This window comes from Epinephelus lanceolatus, chromosome 8 (genome assembly GCF_041903045.1).
Source record: "Epinephelus lanceolatus isolate andai-2023 chromosome 8, ASM4190304v1, whole genome shotgun sequence".
Lineage (NCBI taxonomy): Eukaryota > Metazoa > Chordata > Actinopteri > Perciformes > Serranidae > Epinephelus > Epinephelus lanceolatus.
Window position 1 is genome coordinate 1,729,708 of NC_135741.1, and position 23,519 is coordinate 1,753,226.

Genomic DNA, 23,519 nt, shown 5'->3' on the forward strand with positions numbered 1-23,519 from the left:
ATTCTTCTGCATTTCGTCAGTGTTTCAGTGTAATTTGGGGGATTTTTAAAGAAAGCATGCCCTCCAAACCTGCATGTTTTCTTTAAAAATCTGAGATAAATACAAAATACAACCATTAAATTTGCTAGCCCTTCTCCCATGGAAAAAACCCCAAAACAGTCCCTTCTCAGTGCTTATAAATTTCTGACATGCTTCCTCCCCTTTGCACCCCCCCCCCCCCATAAATAACGAACAGTCACTTATAAGGGGTGACTTGTGTGTGTTATTATCATGTACAGTCCCTAACATCATGGCTGTGGTCTGCAGATGTATGTGTCTGATGTGTAAACACTGTGAGGTGACTGACACCCTGCGGTGGACCAGCTGACTGTTAGCAGTTAGCCACTTAGCTTCTCTCTCTGTGTGTTTTGTTTGATTGCTGTTAGCAGCGAGATGGCGGCTCCCATCCCGGCGCACAGACGCTCTGCTTTGCATCTTTAACAGCGGCTCTCGGTCCCCACGGTGCCCCCTCACACTGATGCATGGAGCGGCCGTGTGGCGCTTTCTCCCGCAGCTGGATGTGTGATTCTGCTGGTTTCTGTTAGCCAGAGCAGCTACCGGCGGCTCGCTACCGACACTGCTCAGCGTTCACCGGGCAGGGTGCTGCAGTCTCTGGGCTAGCTAAACACACAGGTCCCTTTTAGACCCCCAGACTAGTCCCTGTTAGAGCCACAGACTGGTCTCTGTTAGAGCCACAGACTGGATCACCAGAGGAGGAGGTTAATTCACTCTGTTAAATAAAACAGACGGAATCTGTGATCCCGTCTGAAAAAAAGCTAGCTAGCTAGCTTCAGTTGGCTAATTAGCCTCAGGAGCTAGTTAGCAGGCCGATGCTAATCCTGAGCAGCTGTTAGCAAACCGGAGACTTGTATTTTTTCGACTTAATTTGGATTTTTTTTTTCACCCCATCACTGAGGACCGGGAGAGGAGCACCCTGACAGCATCGTCATGGCTTCCGAACCTGCGGCGGTGCAGCCCCGCTGGAAGCGCGTCCTGGGCTGGACCGGCCCGGTCCCGCGGCCCCGGCACGGGCACCGAGCCGTGGCTATCAAGGAGCTAATGGTGGTTTTCGGCGGAGGAAACGAGGGGATCGTGGATGAGCTGCACGTTTATAACACCGGTACCCGGTTAACTCTTTTAAGTTGTGTAAAGTATGTCTGGAGGATATGCAGCTAAGCTATGATGCTAGCCGTGCTATGATTAGCTGCTGTTTATGCTAACTGGAGGCTAACCGCTAGCTAACTAGCTTATTGGTTGTATTCAGTTGGTGTAAAACAATGTGATGCTGGTATGCTGTTGAAGTTTACAGGGAGTTTAGCCTGCTAAGCTAGGTTAGCTACCCGCATGCTAACAGTATTAGCCATTTAGCTAACGGAGAGGATCCGGCAGAAATGGCGCGTTTTTACTGAAAACATTGCCGACGTCACAGAGACCCGCCCCCCCCGGCTGCAGTAGAAGAAAAGATGGAGACAAAAAATAAGAAATTATTTAAAAATATACATTTTAACTTTGAATCAGTGAAAAACAAAAACAAGAAATAATTTTAATGTCTTAATGTGGTACACAGAAAACCCATGAAATAATACGTTTTGTGTTTTAATTTTGGATTTAAAAGAAAAACAAACTTAAAATAATGTTAAATATTTTTTCTTTGGATCAAAGAAATAAACATTAACAAATATTTAATATTTTAACTTTGGATGAATAATAATGATAAGAATTTATGTTTTAACTTTTGACCAAACAAAAAAACATGAAATAATGTTGAGTGTTTTAGTATTATATATAATTAGATAAATAACAAGTGTGTGTGTGTTTCTGCAGCTGTATTTTGTTCCTCAAGATTCACTTGACATGAAAACTAAGATGAGAGAAATATTTTGGCTGAAAAGGAAAAAAATGAAGTTAGTGAGTGTGTCCATGAGTCATTGATGAAGCCGACTCTACGCATTTATCTTGTGACTACATAACTGACTGATGTTGGTGTTATTATTTCTACAAGTATTTTTTTTTATGTTTTTACAATAATGCACCATTAATATTACAGTAATTTATCATCCCATCAGATCAGCTGACCCTCGTCTCCACTGAGACACATTTAAATGATTAGACAGTCCTCCATGATGACCCCAGATCTGTTTCAGGGTCTCAGGATTGAGGAAGTAGAATGATCACACACAAATCCTGCAGCGACTAACCAGCAGCTCATTCTGGAGATGTTTCAGTGTGTAGTGTAATGAACTCTTCCTGTAATCTGTCTGACTCCCCTGTAGCCACCAACCAGTGGTTCATCCCTGCAGTGCGAGGCGACGTCCCCCCTGGATGTGCCGCCTACGGCTTCGCATGTGACGGGACAAGGCTGCTGGTGTTTGGAGGGATGGTCGAATACGGAAAATACAGCAGTGACCTGTACGAGCTGCAGGTCAGTGATGTCACTGCAGAGGGCACAGTCTACCTGGGGGCTGCTGGCACACCTAGGGACTGTTGGTACACCTGGAGGCCAGCGGTACACCTGGGCAGTCTGCTGATGGAGAGGTTGTATTTGACACGCTGTCTGTTTTCTCCCTCAGGCGAGTCGTTGGGAGTGGAAACATCTAAAGGCCAAGGCTCCAAAGAATGGCCCGCCCCCCTGCCCCCGCCTCGGACACAGCTTCTCTCTGATTGGCAGTTGCTGCTACTTGTTTGGAGGACTGGCCAATGACAGTGAAGACCCCAAGAACAACATCCCCAGGTAAGAAACATCAGACGGTCCTCAGGTACCTGCACCACTGTCTGACCCAGAGCCAGGTTATAGTCAGGAACCTTCTGTACACCTGTCCCTCTCAGGTATCTGAACGACCTGTACCGTCTGGAGCTGCGACCGATCTCCAGCGTGGTCGGCTGGGAGATCCCGACAACTTCAGGTCCACCGCCACCACCTAGAGAGAGTCACACGGCTGTGGTGGCGAATGGTCGCAACGGCAACAGACTCATCATCTACGGAGGGATGAGCGGCTGCAGACTGGGAGACCTGTGGGTGCTCCACACAGGTGAGTTAGCCTCCACACAGGTGAGACAGACTCTGCACAGGTGACTTCACACTGACTTCTGACTGGTCCCTGTTCTTATGATGTCACAGATTCTCTGACATGGAGTAAACCGGCCCTAAATGGAACCGCCCCCCTCCCCCGCAGCCTGCACTCTGCCACCACCATCAACAACAAGTAATACTACACATACATGTTGTTAATGCATCTGTTAATCTGACATTTATACTTTAATCTAACCTGTCTGTCTGTCTGCACCTGTCTGTCTCTCTGTCAGGATGTATGTGTTTGGAGGTTGGATTCCTCTGGTGATGGATGATGTCAAAGTGGCGACTCATGAGAAGGAGTGGAAGTGTACCAACACACTGGCCTGTCTCAACCTGGGTACGCGCACACACACACACACACACACACACACACACGGGTCCCCACCGTGTGTAAACAGATGTATTTCCCCACAACATGGGTAATACATGTTCACACACACGCACTCTCTGTTCAAAGAGTAGTGACATCATCACGAAATTGACACTGCAGCGAAACCACCTGTTCATCTGTCTGTCCACTCTGAAGACTCGATGTGTTGGGAGACCGTCCTGATGGACAGTCTGGAGGAGAACGTCCCCAGAGCTCGAGCAGGTCACTGCAGCGTGGCCATCAACTCAAGACTCTACATCTGGAGCGGCAGAGATGGATACAGGAAGGCCTGGAACAACCAGGTGTGCTGCAAGGACCTCTGGTACCTGGAGACAGGTGAGGACTGATGTTAAATAGCTGGGGTCAGGTGAGGAGCTGTGTTAGATACTTGGCGACAGGTGAGGAATAAATACCTGTAGCACCTGGAGACAGGTGAGGAACAGATGTTCAGTTTAAACTTACCTGTCTCACCTGTCTGTCCACAGAGCGTCCCTGCGCTCCCTCCCGGGTGCAGCTGGTCCGAGCCAACACCACGTCTCTTGAGGTGAGCTGGGGTCCATCACAGACAGCTGAGACTTACCTGCTGCAGGTGCAGAAGTACGACATCGGCTCACCTGCCTCTAGCCCCGCCCCCAACCCCATCCCCACTGCCACACCTGTGGCCAGCTCCCCCAAGACCCCTGCCCCCATCACCATGCCACCAGCTAACCAAACTGTCCCGCTGTCTGGCATCACGCTGGTTCCCTCCCCCACTGCCTCCGTACCTGGAAGCCCATTGGCTGCCGCTGCCAAATCACCAGGTAGGTTTACTCGCCTGTACAGGTACATCTACAGGTGGCAGCAGGTAGATCAGAATGTTCTTCACCTGTGTCCTGTATTTCTGCAGCTGTCCTGAGGATGGCAGCAGCTCCAGGTGCAGCAGGCGGACCCTCCATCGTCACAGTGAGACAGGCTGCCCCAAAGTCTCCAGTCACCGTGACGACACTTCCTGCAGGTGTTCGTATGGTCGTACCCGCTCAGGCCGGTCAGGGGACGGTAAGGAGATCTTTATTCCTCTGGATCTTCTCACCACATGTTAATCACACTTTAGCCACGTTATACCCAAACACTTTGAGTATCGTACCCTCAGAGCTGGTGGTTGACCTTCAAGGACACGTACCTAAACCAGTGATACTTAACTTACAGGCCGCAGGCCAAATCTTGCCCCCGATAGGCTGCTGGGTGGCCCCCCAACTATTTTCTAATTAACAATGAAAATGAATGAATTTACACTGGAAATTTTTTTGATGCTGATAATAGCCATAAGGTGCCAGAGTGCATTAAAAGCATCAAAATGGACCCCCGACAGAGGTCCAGGCTCAGCCCCTGTTGTCCTCAAATCCTAGAAACACCCCTGTGTAAAAGTGCGAGGCGACTGCGACTGGCCCTGAGCTACCTGTCATTTTTTAAAAGTGGCCCCCGGGCAAAACAAGCTGAGTGTACCTGAACTAAACTGTAGATCTTTTTAGCGTTTCCACCGCAGACAGGACTCTGTAAAAGAGGTGGGATTGTTAGCGTATAGCAGTGCTTCTCACACTGTGAGGCGGACCCCCCTGAGGGGACAAAGAACCACTGCACGGCGTGGACGACCAGAAGAAAAATAAGAAGTAAAACAAATTTTATTTCATTTATTTGTTAATGGGGACAGCACACATTAATCAACATTTCTGAAAATGTGCAGCCAGCTGGCTAATTTTCTACTGCGGTCCTTTGGCAAGATGAATGAATCTGATTTATGGAGGGAAAATATACAAGAGTCCAGGCTCAGGCGGTTTCACAGTATTACAGTATACCAGGGTGTTCAGAAATCCTGACAGTAAATTTTAATATTATCATAAATAGAGTGTGCCAGGGCTGACGTCAAAACGCGGAAGTTTAGCATCGCGCTGGTTCCCGGAAGAGAAAGTGAATGTGATTTTTGCATTGCGTTTTGGATTATGTCAGAAAATAAGCTCTGTGGCTAACACAAGTTTATGATACTTACAGGTTTTGTTCAGCGAGATAATTTTCACATATGAACACCTTTCATACCGCATTTGAAGCTTAAATGTGATCTGCAGAAGTAAAAACCTAATGTTAGGCTTTAACGGACTACGTGACTACTCCACGGTCGCATGACTCTTGACGTCACCGCCACTAAGCTTTCAACTGATTTTGGCCACTTTATTTTAAAAACATTGTATAATGGAGAAATCGGACTGTTGAAGCTAAATAAGAAGCTGTAATGGTGGACTGCCAGCACTCTCGCCTGTTCGGGGGTGATGACGTTTAATGTCCCCGACAGGGTTTGTAGTCGTATTGAGCAACTTGTTAGCAACCGCCTTTTTTACGACACGTAAAAGCTTAAAAATTCACAAGTAGGGTATTTACTGACGTGTTTTATGTCGTAGAACAAAACCTGAAACTGGCTTAAGCTTTTGTTAACCACAGACCTTATTTGAGGCATTTTACCAAAATCCCATTCAAAAAATGTATTGACTTTTAGACGAGAGAACCGGAAGTGCTAAAAGCGCTAACGGAGTTCTGGGTTCACTGGCACACTCTACACTCTATACAGGCGCTCTTCCCTTTGTTAAACTCAATGTATGTAGTGCACAGCTCACGCCACCAGAGGTCAGTCTCCGATCTCTACTGATGGAACAGGCGGCTGAACTAAAAGACACCGCAACACAGAGTGTTGGTGGAGTAACGCCCAGGCCACACTGGCTGTGTGAGCAACACGTGCACATCATGGGAACACATTGTGGTTTTTTCTGGTGGTTTTTTCCGTGGTTTTATTTATCTAGAGGGAAATTCCTGTGCCAGAGAAATGCTTTAAATTACAGTAACACTAAGGACAGTAACCAAAATTAAACATTCACAACCAGAACAACCAGTGGGTCACTTATTGGGCCCAGTTGTAGAATAACAATAGAGTATTAGATATCTGGCAAAATATACAAATAACAAGATAAGAAGTGTTTTCATGGAGCAAAAGCAAAAACCAGTGTCTAACAGAGTAACAACAGGAGTACAATAAGTACAAGAGTCACTAATAATGAACTAAAATGGTGGAAAAAGCAGACTGCGCCTGATGATCAATTAAGGGTTCATCTCGACCAAAGTTTTTGATTGTTGGAACAGTGGACTGACTGACTGGAGAAACCAGAACAGTTTGGGTGAGTTTTATGTGTTTGACGAGTTTCAGTGACCAAGAGAAACGAGAATTCAAAAGGTGTACAGTTGTATTTTTCTGTTTAATGAGGAAAATAGTTGTGAGATTATTACATTTCTTAATTTTGCGTGAGTTTCTACTGGGTATTTATTAGTTTGAAAAAGGTGAACAAGCTTGCAGAAAGTAGCAGAGTTGCCAGTACCGCGCTGAAATTTCAGGACGTTATGAAGGTATGAAAAATGACTTACTGTCCAAGCCTACAAGAGTCTGCTGATGCTGTCGTGCTGAACTTTATTTCAATAAAATTCAACATGAAGCCTTATATTTATTAGGAGCTTTTAATGATTGATTAAAAAGTTGTGGGTTAGGGGGGCATATATTTTTGTGGCTCCTGAAGTGGTCATGACAGAAAATGTTTGAGTACCACTGCAGGATAGTGACAGCTCTGACTCGGGTGCCAATGGAGACTTCATGATTAGCGGTAGCTCAGTCCATAGGGACCGGGGTTGGGAACCGGAGGGTCGCCGGTTCAAGTCCCTGGCAGGTCCAAATATGGAGCGTGGACTGGTGGCTGGAGAGGTGCCAGTTCACTGCCAGGGTGCCCTTGAGTAGAAACCCCGAACCGCTCAGGGCGCCTGACCAAGGCAGCCCCCTCACTCTTGATTTGATTTGATTTTTTTATTTATTTCGAACATGTAAACAGAAATGTCATAAGAAAAAAAGCAAACAAAAGATTCTCAACACAATTTCGCAATTCGGTTTACATTTCCGAAAAGGAGTGGGAGGAAGTACATACTTATTTAATCCCACCCCCTATCCATAAATCCATTTTTTGTTAATTAACTAGCTTCCCATTACAAAAATTAACAACATAAACTTTTCCTTTCAATTAACAAAGTCTTACAAAATATTTCAAAAACATAAATTCACAGTCAACATATACCAAAATACAATTTTACAAAAGAAATGTGAGGTAATCTAGGAAAATAACTAGCACCATAAATAAATAAGGCAAACAATATACAAATATACTGCTAAGGATTGCCGTGACTGTACCCTTTGAAAATCATTTCTTTATATCTTTTTTTTAAATTGCTTCATGTTTGGACATTTCTTGAGCTCCCCATCAAGACTGTTCCATAAATTTACTCCCCAAACAGAAATACAAAAACGTTTCCTGGTAGTACGAAAACTTGGGGTTTTAAAATTGAATAGCCCTCTTAAATTATAAATTCCCTCTTTTTGTGTAAACGTGTTTTGAATATTTGCTGCTAGTAAATGATTTTTTGCCCTAAACATTATTTGTGCTATTTGATAATTGATCAGGTCTTCCAGTTTTAATATATGTGCCTGTAAGAATAATGGGTTTGTATGATCCTGATATCCAGCTTTGTGAATGCAGCGTATTGCTCTTTTTTGAAGAATGATTAATGACTGTAGTGAAGTTTTGTAAGTGCTGCCCCAGACCTCTGCACAGTAACTTAGATATGGTAAAACTAGTGAACAGTACAGAATGTGGAGTGATTTGTGATCTAAAACCTGTTTTGCTTTGTTTAATACTGCAATGCTTCTTGATATTTTGGAGTGGATATGTTTGATGTGTGATTTCCAGCTGAGTTTTTCATCTATTGTAACACCAAGAAATTTATATACAGAAATTTGCTCAATCTTAATCCCATCTAACACAATATTTATTTGGGAAGCTTTTCCCAAGTTCCCAAATAACATGCATTTTGTTTTGGTTAAGTTTAATGATAGCTTGTTTTTATCAAACCATATTTTTAATTTGCACATTTCTGAAGTAATATGTTTTTGTAACTGACAAACATCATCTCTGGAACAAAAAATGTTTGTGTCATCAGCAAATAAAATGAGTTTAAGTGTTTCAGACACACTGCATAAATCATTAATATATAGAATAAACAATTTAGGGCCCAAAATTGACCCCCTAGGGACACCACAGGTTATGTCCAAACATTTGGAGCAACAATCACCCACCTTCACAAACTGCTGCCTGCTAGACAAATAACTTTTCAGCCAGTTTAGTTTGACATCAATCCACTTTGTGCATGTATAGGTCCTGTTTGTGCATGTGTGTGTATTTCGGGCCTGTGTGTTAATGACAACGGAGTGAAAAATTGAATTTCCCCTCGGGGGGATTAATAAAGTATATAAAATTAGACGCTAAAATAATTTTTAAAAATCTCGTCAGTTGTACAAAAGCAGATTTTAAATAATTCTGTCATAAAATCAAAAAGTTTTCAGCAAACTCAGTAAGTCCCTCTGTGAACATTTTCAAGTCTTTCATCTTTTATCCATGTCAGCCTGTAAAAATATGCATGTTTGAAAAAGATTTTTTCAGTGTTTGGAGTCTGTGTCAGCAGAAACACAAAACCTGCACACTTAAATATTTGTTTATCACAAGTCGTGTCATCATCACAGTACTAGACATCATCACACATCACAGGTTTGCCTCATACCATGCTTGCCTTGTTGTTATGCGACAGAAATTCATACTGCATGAGTCATTTGGCAACTAAACTAGCAACTCTTTCCACTGATGAAGCCCACAGAATGTGGCTGAAAGCTCCTGAATGTTCCACTTTACTGGACTTTCTGTTCTGAACTTTTTGTCAAACTCTTGTTTCAAACTTAACTTTGACTTTCAACAGTTGAAGTACCCTCTTCCTACCTCCTGTTTGCTCTCAGCCAACAGGAAGCAGTCCTCAGATGAGTGGTATGGCTGCACTGGCGGCGGCGGCTGCAGCGACCCAAAAGATCCCTCCATCCACAGCGACGGTGCTCAACGTCCCCGTTGGAGCAACTGTTGTAAAGACGGTGCGATACAACACTATAATCGTACTGTTGGAACAGCTGTTGTGATCAGCTGATCAGTACAAACATGTTTCCTGTTTCCTGTCTCAGGTGAGTAACCCGGCCACTAGAATGCTGAAGACTGCTGCTGCTCAGGTGGGCGGGGTCCCTGTAGTCTCCACCCCCGGGACCGCCGGCCGACCAATCATCACAGTGCACAAGTCGGGCACGGTGACGGTGTCCCAGCAGGCTCAGGTGGTCACCACAGTGGTGGGCGGAGTCACAAAGACCATCACTCTCGTTAACAGTCCTCTCAGTGTGGGAGGGGGCGGGGCTCTGGTGAGTGATGTCACCTGCTGTAATTAAGTTTTAATATGTCATTAAAACTCTGAACCATAAGTCATACAGATGTTTGATCGATACGTTTTGGATATCAGGAAGACTGACCTGATGATATCACTTCCCCCTCTCTTTCAGATCGGTAACCTTGGTAACCTGGGGAAGATGATGTCCATGGTTCAGACCAAACCAGTTCAGAGTGGAGCAGCTACTGGTCAGACTGTGGGCAGCCCAGTCACCCAGATCCTCCAGGTATTGGTTACTGAGATCTACTGAGGACTTAGACTTAGACTTAGAGACTTAGACTTCCTTTATTGTCATTGCACAAAAAAAAAACACAGCAGTGAGATTTTGGCAACGAAATGTTGTCGCTTGGCTTCCGGATTATGGGGTTATTTGGCATTTAGCAGTCTGATGGCCAGGGGGAAGTAACTGTTTCTGAGTCTGGCTGTTCTGCAGCGGATGCTGCGGAACCTTCTGCCAGACGCCAGGCGGGAGAACAGTCCATGCTGGGGGTGGGTGGGGTCAGAGAGGATCCGGTGGGCTCTGGATAGGCAGCGGCTATCTGCTATGTCCTGGATGGTGGGGAGCGGGGTCCCGATGATCTTCTCCGCTGTCCTCACCACTCTCTGCAGACACTTCCAGTCTGAGGCCCTGCAGCTCCCAGACCAGACGGAGATGCAGCTGGTCAGCAGGCTCTCGATGGTCCCTCTGTAGAAGGTGGTTAGGATGGGAGGGGGGAGGGAGGCCCTTCTCATCCGCCGCAGGAAGTGCAGGCGCTGCTGTGCCTTCTTCGCCAGGGAGGAGGTGTGGAGTGACCAGCCGAGGTTGTCGGTGATATGCACCCCCAGGTACTTGGTTGTGCTCACGACTTCCACGGCTGTGTCGTTGATGCGGAGGGGTGTGTGGCTGGGTTTGGATCTCCTGAAGTCCACGATGATCTCCTTAGTTTTGTCGACATTCAGGCCCAGGTTGTTCACCTTACACCAGTCCACAAGATGTTGCACTTCCTCCCTGTAAGCCAGTTCGTTGTTGTCCTGAATGAGGCCCACAACTGTTGTGTCGTCCGCGTACTTCAGGATGTGGTTGCTGCTGTACCTGGGGCGACAGTCGTGGGTCATCAGGGTGAACAGCAGGGGGCTCAGAACACATCCCTGGGGGGAGCCGGTGTTCAGGGAGATGACACTGGATGTGTTGTTACCCACTCGGACAGACTGGGTTCTGTCGGTGAGGAAGTCCAGCAGCCAGTTGCACAGGGAGGTTTTGAGACCCAGGGGCTCCAATTTGCATACCAGGTCCTGGGGGATGATCGTATTGAATGCTGAGCTGAAGTCCAGGAACAGCATCCGTACGTGGGTGTTCTTCTCCTCCAGGTGCTCCAGGCTCAGGTGGAGAGCAGTGGAGATGGCATCCTCAGTGGAGCGGTTTGGCTGGTATGCGAACTGGAACGGGTCGAATGATGGGGGGAGTATGGAGATGATGTGGTCCTTAACCACCCTCTCGAAGCACTTCATGATGGTGGATGTGAGTGCAACGGGGCGAAAGTCATTTAGGCATGTGATGGCTGGTTTCTTGGGCACTGGAATTATTGTGGCTGACTTGAAACCCGGGGGGACGACAGCCTGGTTCAGTGAGGTGTTGAAGATGTCTGTGAGCACGTGGGCCAGCTGGTCTGCACATTCCTTGATCAGCCGTCCTGGAATGTTGTCAGGGCCTGCAGCTTTCCGTGCGTTGACCTTCCTCAGGGCTCTCCGCACTGCAGTGGTTTCGAGCCTGAGTGCCTGTTCGTCGAGGTGGGGGGTAGCTTTCCTCGCAGGGTTGTTGTTCAGAGCTTCAAACCTTCCGAAGAAGTTATTTAGCTCATTGAGGAAGCCGATGTTATCCTGACAGGGTGTGGGTGTGGCTTTGTAGTCAGTGACAGTCTGGATGCCCTGCCACAGTTGTCTGGTGTTGCTGGGGTCCTGGAAGAAGCCTTGGACCTTCTGACTGTGGGCGCGCTTTGCTACTCTGATGGCACGGTTCAGATTTGCCCTCGCTGATCTGAGTGCCGTCGCATCACCAGATTTGAACGCAGCATTGCGCTCCCTCAGTCTTTCACGCACCTCCTTAGTCATCCAAGGTTTCTGGTTGGCCCATGTGATGATGGTCTTTGTGACTGTAACCCCCTCCATGCACCACTGTATGTAGCCCGACACAGATGCAGCGTACTCTCCCACATTGGTGTGTTGATTGTCTGTTGCAGCCTCTCTGAACATGCTCCATTCGGTGCGCTCAAAACAGTCTTGCAGTGCAGACATGGCTCCCTCAGGCCACACTCTCACCTTCTTCACAGCAGGCTTTTCTCTGGTGAGCAAGGGCTGGTAAGCAGGAATTAGCATAACAGAGAGGTGGTCTGAGGAGCCAAGGTGGGGGCGGGGGGCTGCTCTGAATGCCTTCTTGATGTTTGTGTAAACCAAGTCCAGTGTATTCTCCCCTCTAGTAGCAAAATCGACATGCTGGTAAAAATTCGGAAGCACAGTCTTCATGTTGGCCCGGTTAAAGTCCCCAGCAACAATAAAAACGCCCTCCGGGTGTGTGGATTGCATGTCGCTGATAAGTGGCTCTGTTACCGGGAGCCGCAGCAGCCGCAGCAGCTGCAGCCGGACAGGGCGCCGCCGAGGAGCAGTGCATGTTGTGTCTGTCGTTTTTCTGACCCACTTTAGATGAGACCACGCCCACTGCGGCCTGACGAAAGCAGCAGAAGAAGAAGCTGAGAGGCAGGACGCTGGGTATCGATGCCTCCTCTGTGTTTATCTGTTTATACTAATAGTTGCTGGCTGGATTTGATTGGCTGTTGCCATTAAAGAGAAACTTTGGTGATGACACGAGTGAAATCAGTGCAGAGACTCTAAGACAGCTGTCAGTTATTTCAGTCACTGTTCGTGTGCTGCAGTCAAACTGTTGAACCAGACGGTACTGATCAGATATGAATCTAGATTCTGTTACTGCATCACCAGATGTTCTCAGAAACATCTCTCTGTGAAGTGTTCAGTCGTTAAGTTGTCTGAAATGCCCCGTAAGTTTACACCTGATATTAACCCCTCCCTCTGCGTCAGGCGAAGGCCGGCCTCCCAGCAGGCACCATCCTGAAGCTGGTGACCTCAGCAGACGGTAAACAAACCACCATTCTCAGCACCGCCCAGGCTGGCGTCGCCCCGGCAACCTCCAAACCTGGGACTACCTACATCAAGACCATCCCAGTGTCAGCACTGCAGGGTGGGGCAGGTACAGGGCAGACACACACACACACATACACACAGACACACACCTAAACACCTGAGCTGATCTTTATGTGTAATGTGGTGACTGACTGAGTGAAGCCCCTCCCCCTACAGGTGCCAACAGTCCAATCACAATCCTGACCACCAAAATGGTGACACCAGGTACTGCTGGGAAGATCATCACCACTGTCCCCAAGATCTCTGCAGGCGGCCAGCAGGGGCTCACACAGGTAACACACACACACACACACACACACACACACAGAATCTAAAATCTTATCAGATTGTATTTCAGTAGGGCTGCCCTTTAACAGTCAACCAAACGTTAGTCGACCAGAAAGGTCATTAGTCGCCAAGGTTAGTGAATCACATAAGATATTGGGAGCTACACCTTGTCAAAATATATCCAAACCTTAATTTGAAAGGACAGACATAGGAAGTGGCCATGCTCAGCAGACAGATGGGAGGTCTGCTTTTAGTTCCTGTCGAGACACGTGCCGCTGCGTTCTGGATCAGCTGGAGAGTGTTTAGAGAGACATGTTGGGGCAACCTGATAATAAGAGATAAAAATAATCCAGCCTCGAGGTAACAAATACGTGGACCAGTTTTTAGATAGGCCTAAAGTTGTCAATATTACACAGGTGAAAGAACGCAGTTTTATTATTTTATATGGAAGTTAAAGGACATATCTTGATCAAAGATTACTCCGAGGTTCTTTACGGTGGTGCTGGGGATCAGGGCATTAAGAGAAACTATATCTGTAGCTCATCTAGGTTTTGATGTCCTTAAGACATGCCTGTAGTTTAATTAGCTTTCTTCTGGCTCGATTGATAGATGTAATTGTGTATCATCTGCGTAACAGAAATGTACAGAATGATTCCTCATAACGTAGCCTAAGGGAAGCATGAAAAAGTGAATACAATCGGTCCGAGCACAGAACCTTGTGGAACTTGGTAACAGACTGTCACATCAGCTGTCACAAACCTTTGTGTGTCTGTGTGTGTTCAGGTGGTGCTAAAAGGAGCTCCGGGGACGCCTGGTTCGATCCTCAGGACTGTCCCAATGGGCGGAGTCAGACTGGTGTCACCGGGAGTTGGCGGTGCCAAACCCACCGTCACCACACTGGTTGTCAAGGGAACCACAGGTAAACATGGTTTGGCCATGGAGGCGTTCCTCAGCTGTAACATGCGGAGCCATCCTGTTGATAGAATCCAACACATCATCAGTGATGGGCCTTCAGGTGTTGAGGGTCTCGCCCAGGTGACCCAGCTGTGGTTGATCAGGCTTGTTTTAGGTGACATTGGCTCCTCCCCCTGGGCCTCCTCTCCTGATCCACAGCCATCTCCAGAGCGGGTCCAAGTATTCTTGGGCAAGATACTTAGCTAAATTGCTCCTGATGTCATCACTGTGTGAGTGTGTGTGAATGTTGCAGAGAGTAGCAGTTGGCGACTTGTATGATAGCCCCACCCACCTGTGTGTGTGTGTGTGTGTGTGTGTGTGTGTGTGTGTGAACCAATCCCAGCCCTCTGACAGGTGTGTTTGTGTCTCAGGTATGTCCAGTCAGGGGACAGTAACAGGAAGTATCTCCACCACAGTGGCAGGAGGAGCTGTTTCAGCTGCTAATGCCTCCCTGGCAACACCCATCACAACCCTGGCAACCATTGCCACGCTGGCCAGCCAGGTTACTACAGCAACTGCAGCAGCGGGACATAAACAGGTAAAAAGACTGACGGACAGGTACTGTAGTAATACTGCATTTTTTTTCTCTGCACTGTAGTACAGCTGTGTGTGTGTGTGTGTGTGTGTGTGTGTGTGTGTGTACTAACACTGCAGATCTGTGTGTACAGGTGACTCTGATCACGACTCCGAGTGGTGCCGAGGCTCAGCCGCTGGTCCAAGATCTGCCCGTCACCTTCATGGCTTCACCTACCTCAGAAGAACCTGGAAGTACGACAAGTACTACTACGACCGCTACTGCAGCGGCAACCACGGGCGGCAGTGACAGAGTGTGCTCCAACCCGCCCTGTGAGACCCACGACACGGGAACCACCAACACCGCCACAGTCGCCACGGCAACCATGGGTGGCAACGACAGAGTGTGTTCCAACCCGCCCTGTGAGACCCACGACACGGGAACCACCAACACCGCCACAGTCGCCACGGCAACCATGGGTGGCAACGACAGAGTGTGTTCCAACCCGCCCTGTGAGACCCACGACACGGGAACCACCAACACTGCCACCGTCGCCTCGGCAACCATGGGTGGCAACAACAGAGTGTGCTCCAACCCGCCCTGTGAGACCCACGACACAGGAACCACCAACACCGCCACCACAGCTGGAGCGGGAGGACTTCGTCAGGTGAGAGCACACCTGCCTGCAGACAGCTGCATCCTGATTGGTTAATCTTCTGAGACCACATGGGGATGGGGGATTCTTTGGGGGAGACAGCAGGGCGACAGTAGATGCCACATACAAAGCTGGGAACCTGAAGATTAATTTGAGATGCAGCTCGGCGCCATGTGAAGCTGCTCTCATCATAAATATGTAATAAATATTATGTTCTGTTTCAGCACCTCTTCAGATTTTGAAAGTTTAGAGTGCATAGGGGCTGAGAACATTATGATCAGAGTACATGACGGCCATTCCCATCCTCATTTACGTTTCACAAGTTGTTGAAACAGTTTTGATACCGTAGTTACCACAGTAAGACACCAAGCATTTTCAGTGATTGGATGGCGAGCACTTCTGTTCTGGAAACTGCTGAGAAACCCCCTTATTGTCAGTATACCTATGAAAGTCATCGTCCTCTGAGCGCTGCAGGTCTCTAGTTTGTAGCTGTGAAGTGTCACGAGGCTGTGATTATCCAAGAGGTTACTATAGGTCGTTTCATACAGTGACGTCCGTTATTAAAAAAAAAGAAAAAAAAAAAAAGGTCTCACTACATTGAAATGATGACTGTTAGTGGTGGGAATCACCAGAGGCCCCATGATACAAAATGATCACGGTACTTAAGTCATAGGGCAGCTCCCCCCTTCTAAAGGGGCCAGCGTGGTTGGTACCACTTATATTTTAGGTCTTCTGATGTCATATGATGCTCTGGTATCTAACTGTAAAACTCAGCCCTCTGTAGCCTCGGACAGACAGGTGTGTCGGCCAGAGACTGAACTCAGGTGTTTGTACCTGCAGGTGTGTTCAAATCCTCCGTGTGAGACCCATGAAACAGGAACCACCAACACCGCCACCACAGCGACAGGTAACCTGCCGACACGACCAACAAGACACGGTTTAATTATCATGTTAATGTGGTCAGTAAAACAGGCGTGAAGAGAATTAACATTAATATAGTCACCTTAATATCAGGAAATGATGTCACTTCCTGTCCTCTGTCTGCAGCTCAGCAGGGTGGAGACGGTCTGCAGGGAGACTCCGCCTCCTCCTCATCTGACCCCGCCTCCTCCATGTCTGACACCGCCTCCTCCACCACAGCCAGTCAGAGCAGAGCTGTTACCACGGTTACACAGGCCACACCCACCCCCGGCCCATCTATACCTGTGAGTGACACACACTCACACACCTACACACTTACACACTCACACAAATCATTGTCCCCTCTGATGTCCCATGAGTCCCTCTTTCTGTTTGTGTGCAGGAGATCTCCTCATTGGTCAGGGCAGAGTCCTCTGATGCTGTTGCCATGGGGACAGCAGCAGCAGAGGAGGGGGAGGAGCCTATGCAGATGGCAGTCCCAGTGTTACAGGTTCACATGGAGGGCAGCGCGGCAGCAGCACAGGTGCACACGCAGCGAGCTCTGTAGACTGATACCTGACACCTGTGCTCATACACCTGACCTGACACACTCACTAATACACACACACACACACACACACACAATGACACATGAGTAACACATCAGCTTGTCTTTCTTTCAGACGGACGGTCTCCCTCAGGAGCTGATGTCATCAGAAGGGGATGGAGGTGAGGAGGTCTCCGGGGCTACGACCCTGATGGTGACAGGACTGACCTCTGATCAGCTGGCTGTTACCACGGCAACAGAGGAGGCAGTTCAGCAGGCGACCATACGGGCGGTCCTGCAGGCAGCAGCACAGATGGGTGAGATGAGATGACAGAGGTCACACAGAGAAGTTTTAATGTTCAGGAGCTGATCCATCATGTTGAGGGAGGAGACACTTTGCATATTCATCCTCATCCGTGTGTGTGTGTGTGTGTGTGTGTGTGAAGGAGGGGGGACGGTGGATCAGTCCATCCCCATCGTTCTGACCCAGCAGGAGCTGGCAGCTCTGGTCCAGCAGCAGCAAGACATCCACAACCATCCAGAGTCAGAGCCAGCGGAGCAGAGCAGCGTGCCTACAGGTAGAGCAGCAAACACAAACGTCTCAGACTGTTTCCCACAGTCAGACACTCAGGACCTGAATCAGTGAATGAACGTCTCAGTGATGTCACGCTTCAGCATCCTACTGTGAAATCAGTGTTTAGTGTAGGTGATTCAGGGGTTAGCATTGTTGCCTGACAGTAAGAGGGTTCCTAGTACGAACCCCGGGGTGTGGGAGCCCTTCTGTGCAGTTTGCATGTTCTCTCTGTGTCAGCGTGGCTGGTTTGGTCATCTTTCATCTGGGACAGCCCAACATCACACAGTGTGTACCGAGCTTTAGTGGTTAAACCTTGTTTTGGGACTGAAGATGTCTCAGTGAACTGAAGCTGGAACAACATCTCAGGCTGCTGTCAGCCCTAGAGTGGTCTCCTCTGGTCTGAATCAGGGACTCATGTTGTTCCAAAGTTGTATAATTGCCTAGAGTTGGTTCGTGTTCTCACGGCAGCACGGCAGAATTTCCATGTGGGAAAAATCCAGGAAGTAAAGCAAACGTTGAAGAAGAGTACACTTGCAAGATAAATGTGACACTTTCTAATGTCACAATGGAGGGACAACTACGCAGGTTGATTTTAGCGCTGCTCATCGTGGACTATATTGCTGTCATTGTTCATTTTAGTCAAAGCATACAGTTTGAAAACGAGGCGCAGCTCCAACTAGAAAACAATGTTTTGATGCATTGGATGTGCTGAATGTGCATATTAAGGCAGTACAGGAGGAGGTGCACATTAATAATCCTCCAGGACTGTAACATGCTCATGTTTAACCCAAACAATGTGTCATGTGACTGCAGTTGCTTCACATCCAGGTCGCAACACCTTCTCACCACAAACCAACCGCACCAGAGTTCCTTTGGAACCGGACTGAGACCACCTCTTCAAGAAGGTCTCAGTCTGGTTGTTTTGCTGTGTTCACACCTGCACAAATGAACCTGAGTTCGATTGAACTGAATCAAACAGGGCAGGTGTGAACACGGCCTCAGTCTGACTGATTGATCATTTAGTTCACTCTAACTTTCGGCTTTAATCTTTAATTGTTTCATAAAAACTGACCTAATTCTCTGAATAATAGACTGAAATGTATACACTGTACACACACACACACACACACGTATTCATAATTCATCTTTTTACTTCCGACTTCTCATGTAACGTGAAAACATTTGATTTAATTTTGCTCCTTTTTTAATATTTAAATTACCTCCTGTTCAGTCCCAGTTTAACTCTTTGATGACTGACTGGTGAAACGTGTTGTTTAAAACAAGGATAAAAACAGTAAATTCTACCTGAACACTTCTTCTTCTGTGGTTTGGTCACAGACTCACCTGTCTGACAGGTGTCATTCTTCTCCAGACTTTTGTCCTCCTGCTCTGTTCAATTAAGTTTTCTGTTGTTTCCCAGAGGGCCTTGCTCCAGCAGACAGCCTGAATGACCCATCAGCAGAGAGTACCCAGCTGACATCATCAGCAGTGACCAGCGCCGTGGCTCGATTGGCCAGTACGTTTGGACCCGCCCCGCCTCTGACTTCAGGGGGCGTTATCAAGATTGAACCTACAGCCTCCGAGGTGACCAATGGTGTCGCAGCAGCCGCAGGGGTGAGAAACGAGCTGGCAGAGGATTAACATACAGGCAACATGCTAACAACATGTTGACAACACGCAAACATGCTCATTAACATGTTAACTTGGTGTGTGTGTGTGTAGAAGCAGAAGGTGACATCATCGGCGAAAGAAAGTCGCTGGTATGACGTCGGCATCGTCAAGGTTACCAACATGGTGGTCACACATTACTACGTCCCCTACGATGACAACATGGCCGACGTAAGAACACATGAAACACCTGAGCTCCTCTCCTGTCAGGTGTCACTGACTGTTACCATGGAAACTTGGCTCATAGTTCAGAGTTAGGGGGTAGGGTTATATAACTGAGACCAGGTTATTGATCGGGTCATTGATGATGTGTGTACCTGCAGGATGACTCAGGTGTGGTCCCAGACTACAGTCAGATGAGGAAGGTGGAGCTGCAGCCGGGGACAGCGTATAAGTTCCGTGTCGCAGGGATCAATATCTGCGGCCGCGGAGCATTTTCCGAGGTGTCGGCCTTCAAAACGTGTCTTCCTGGTTTCCCTGGAGCGCCGTGCGCCATCAAGATCAGCAAGGTGAGACATGCTTCCTGTCTGTGATGTTGTAAACAAACTGGTTTAGTCCCAGTAGAACCAGTAAGTTTAAAGAGGAGATGAAACACCGAACAGTGTTACTGCGGCCTGTTTGATTTTACCAAAGGTGAGATATGATGCTGCGGTCAAACTTGATATTCACCAAGATATGCTAGAAGACTTGTAGCCAGACTTGTGAGACGCTGCGCCCTGCTGGTGAAACGTGACATCACAATCTAGTTTTCTGGCAAATCTTTGTGGAGATCAGGTTTGATTAGAGTCACATCCTGCCTCAGGTCAAATCCAAACCAGTCACAGTGTTCAGCGTTTCTCCTCTTCAAGTTTTCATTCAGCCTACTCTGTAGCAGCAGGCCGGGTTACCATGGAAACACCATCACTGTAATGTGTTGTGATAGAGCTTAGAGACCAGCAGGGGGAGCCACACAACTCTGTTATTACATGTATCTGCTCATCAATTACTCACATGCAGAATCTGTTTAATTCTTATCTTATCTTATCTCATCTTATCTTATCTTATCTTAATGTCATCTTATCTTATCTTAATGTCATCTTATCTTATCTCATCTTAATGTCATGTAGAGATGAAAGGGTTAGAGGAACCTGGATCCGGTTCCACCACACTGATCTGTCAGCAGATGTGGATCCAGTCTGTTTATCTCTGTTCTTGTGGATCCTCAGAACCTGGACGGGGCCCAGCTGACCTGGGAGCCTCCTGCAGTCACATCGGGGAGGATCACGGAGTACTCAGTGTACCTGGCCATCCAGTCCAGCCAGGCCACCTCCTCCGGCTCAGGTGCGGCCCAGCTGGCCTTCATGAGGGTGTACTGCGGCCCCACCCCGTCCTGCCTGGTCCAGTCCTCCAGCCTCGCCAACGCCCACATCGACTACACCACCAAGCCCGCCATCATCTTCCGCATCGCTGCTCGCAATCAGAAGGGTTACGGGCCGGCCACGCAGGTCCGATGGCTCCAAGGTGAGAATAATAACCAGAGGATTATGTGCTGGCACGGATTGATCAGCTGTATGATCATTACTGATATTGATTATTGATGATCATATTCTCTCTCCTGTAGACAGCAGTAAAGACAACAAACCAGCTGTAAAGAGACCGGGAGCCTCGCCTGACGTGTAAGCTGCTCACATTTTCTCACGTGAAGGAGAAACACAGTATAGATACTGTGGAGTAACAGACCCTTTAAGAGCTGATGTCATGATGGTGGTCTCCACAGACAGAGTGTCCAGAGTGCGCTCTGCCACTCTGAGAGTGCGCTGCTCTGGATAACCCAACGCTACATTCAGACAGCGCTCCCAATTTATCAACGCTCCAGTTTGTGTCAGAGTGCGCTCCCACACTCACAATGAGTGTTTCTGAACGCACCACTCACATCATCTTCCTCCATCGTCTAAAACAAGACAACACAACTTGTTAGCTAGCGCTAGCTAATGTCTGTGGAGAACTGTTTTGCCTCCAGCTAAGCCCCGCCCACCAACAAACATCACTCTGTTTACTAACAATAAAAGGATGCATATGTTCAGTGATATATTGTATTAATAATGAAGTATTTATGTGACACAGCTGATCTTTGAGTCGCATTAACACACTTTAAATTTCTGCCCTCAGTAAACCTGTCGGGCCAAAGAAGTTCAAAACTGACCAATAGGAGGAGCCGCCGTTCTGCTGGGGACTGTGATTGGTTAACGTTGTCTGAAGCCCCGCCCTGCAGCTGGTTCCTGTGACATTGTGGAAGAGGTGGGGCTCTGACTGCTTCAAAATAAAAGACTTGTAGGATATTTGTACATTTTCAACCAATCGGAACTTGACGTTTTCAGTCGTCATGGAGAAGGTGAGGGGCGGAGCCAACAGCTTTTCACCCAATAAAGTTTGAATTTATTAAAAGTAGCTGTAGCTGTCTGTCTGTCTCAGATCCCACCCCCTGTGATGTCATGATAAGGTCATGTGGTGTCAGTGGGTGGAGTCTCTGCAGAGGGGCGGGGTTAAAACCAGCTCTGTTGTAAATTATTTTCTTTATGTAGCATCAAAAAATATTTAGTTTATCCCTTTTTTTTTTTTTTTTTTTTATAAATGTCTGCAAGAAAAGTGTTATTATTTCTTCTTCTGTGGTTTCTGTTTCTTCATCTGTTGATCGAGAGCTTGTTGGCCGCAATGACGGAGCTCACCCATTGGTCAGTTTGTCTGAGCAGGAAGTCAAACCTGTCGTTTGTGAATATTCTCTGGAACAATAAAGATTTTTAGAGCATTTTTTTTTACCGGCCACGTGGAGTCCACTTCCTGTCAGTGATCAGATGTCATGACATCAGACTCTGTTTCTTGTTTCTGTTCAGATGTTTACATGTAGACACTACCTCAGCTGTGTGTTGGTGGCGGAGTCCGCCGCTCAGTCTGGATCATCTGAGAACAAACAACTCTGAGAAATCGTTTTCATTGTTTGTATAATAAATATTATATACTGTTTATACTGAAGTCAAACTTTATTTGTAGAGCACATTTAAAAACAACCACAGTTGGGGCGTCGGTGGCTTAGTGGTAGAGCAGGCGCCCCATGTACAAGGCTGTTGCTGCAGCAGCCCGGGTTCGACTCCAGTCTGTGTCCCTTTGCTGCATGTCACTCCCTCTCTCCCCCCTTCACGCTTGTCTGTCCTGTCCATTAAAGGCTAAAAAGCCTCAAAAAATATCTTAAAAAAAAACAGTTGTGAAAAACACAAATAATATCAAAACACATAAATCCAGAAGTAAACAAGAACAACAGAAAACAAACATAATAGAGACAAAAAGCAGCAGAGCAGAGGATGAGACACGACAGAAAATAAAGTCAGTTCAGAAGTCAAGCTCAGATCAGTCAACGCCAATGAGAAGAGACGAGTTTTCAGCAGCAACTTTGAGGCTGAATCCAAATGTTGTCCCTCTGGACCTGCAGACTGAGCCCTCGCAGACCTGCGGACTGAGAACAGAGACTGTGAGCAGCTGAATCGTGCCGAACTCATCTGTCTCTGCAGATAACAGATATAAATCCCATGTGAAACCTTTTTTATGACTTAACAAAAATGTATTAACACATCTTTATAAAATCTGCTACAGGCGTTCAAAAACACAAATGTTTGTAAACAAGGACAGGACTATAACCGACTATAATGAAATAAATTACGTATTATTGACATTAGAAGACCTTTTGTAGTTTTTCAGCCTATTTTACACAGTCAATTCTTTTTTTCAGCAATTGGAAAAAACAGCTTCACGTCCGTATTGCAATGAATTGTGGGTTATTAAATCAGTGAAGTCTGCACCGCGAGCAGACTCTCTGGAAGTCTGCAGGAAGTCTGCTTGAGGCCTCTAATGGACTGGATGACTTGTAGCTTTGGACAGCCATCAGCCCTCCGAGACTTCCTGAAAACGCACCCACCCCCAAGTCTGGATTCAGCCAAAGGTTTCTGTAGTCGGAGCAGTTTTTATTTGAGTAGGTGAGCTGCTCCGCTGTTCAGGCGCCGCCCCCGTAAACTTCCAGGAACATCTGATCGGTCGACCTCAGCACTGTAACTGGTGTATGATGATATCAGAGTTCTGTTAGATGAGGAAGTGCCAGATGACTTGAAACCTCAAAAACAAGCTATCTTATCTTATCTTACCTTACCTTACCTTACCTTACCTTACCTTACCTTACCTTACCTTACCTTAAGGGTTAGAGGAACCTGGTCTGGTCTGATCTAATCTTAATTTCATGGAAACAGGAAATGGTTAGAGCAGTGGTACCCTCAGGCATTGGTTGATGAAAGTCTGCAGTTTATTGATGATGATGATGATGATGATGATGATGATGATGATGGTCCTCCAGGTTTCGGACCCACACAGCA

At 47.2% G+C, this 23,519-nt stretch overlaps 1 protein-coding gene across 1 annotated transcript; it reads left to right on the plus strand.

Moving 5' to 3' along the window:
• The first annotated feature begins 852 nt into the window (after nt 1-852).
• On the plus strand, nt 853-22,127 carry hcfc1b (host cell factor C1b). Its single transcript, XM_033629385.2, has 28 exons — nt 853-1,159; nt 2,313-2,461; nt 2,610-2,770; nt 2,866-3,068; nt 3,158-3,242; nt 3,343-3,449; nt 3,639-3,818; nt 3,968-4,282; nt 4,369-4,517; nt 9,385-9,513; nt 9,601-9,828; nt 9,967-10,080; nt 12,924-13,092; nt 13,203-13,318; nt 14,097-14,232; nt 14,639-14,805; nt 14,936-15,448; nt 16,277-16,343; nt 16,484-16,641; nt 16,740-16,880; nt 17,020-17,200; nt 17,330-17,461; nt 18,878-19,071; nt 19,180-19,296; nt 19,449-19,634; nt 20,331-20,625; nt 20,726-20,780; nt 21,274-22,127. Exons 1-28 carry the CDS (start codon nt 988-990, stop codon nt 21,311-21,313), a joined length of 4,659 nt encoding a protein of 1,552 aa, XP_033485276.2. The 5' UTR covers nt 853-987; the 3' UTR covers nt 21,314-22,127.
• The last annotated feature ends 1,392 nt before the right edge of the window (nt 22,128-23,519 follow it).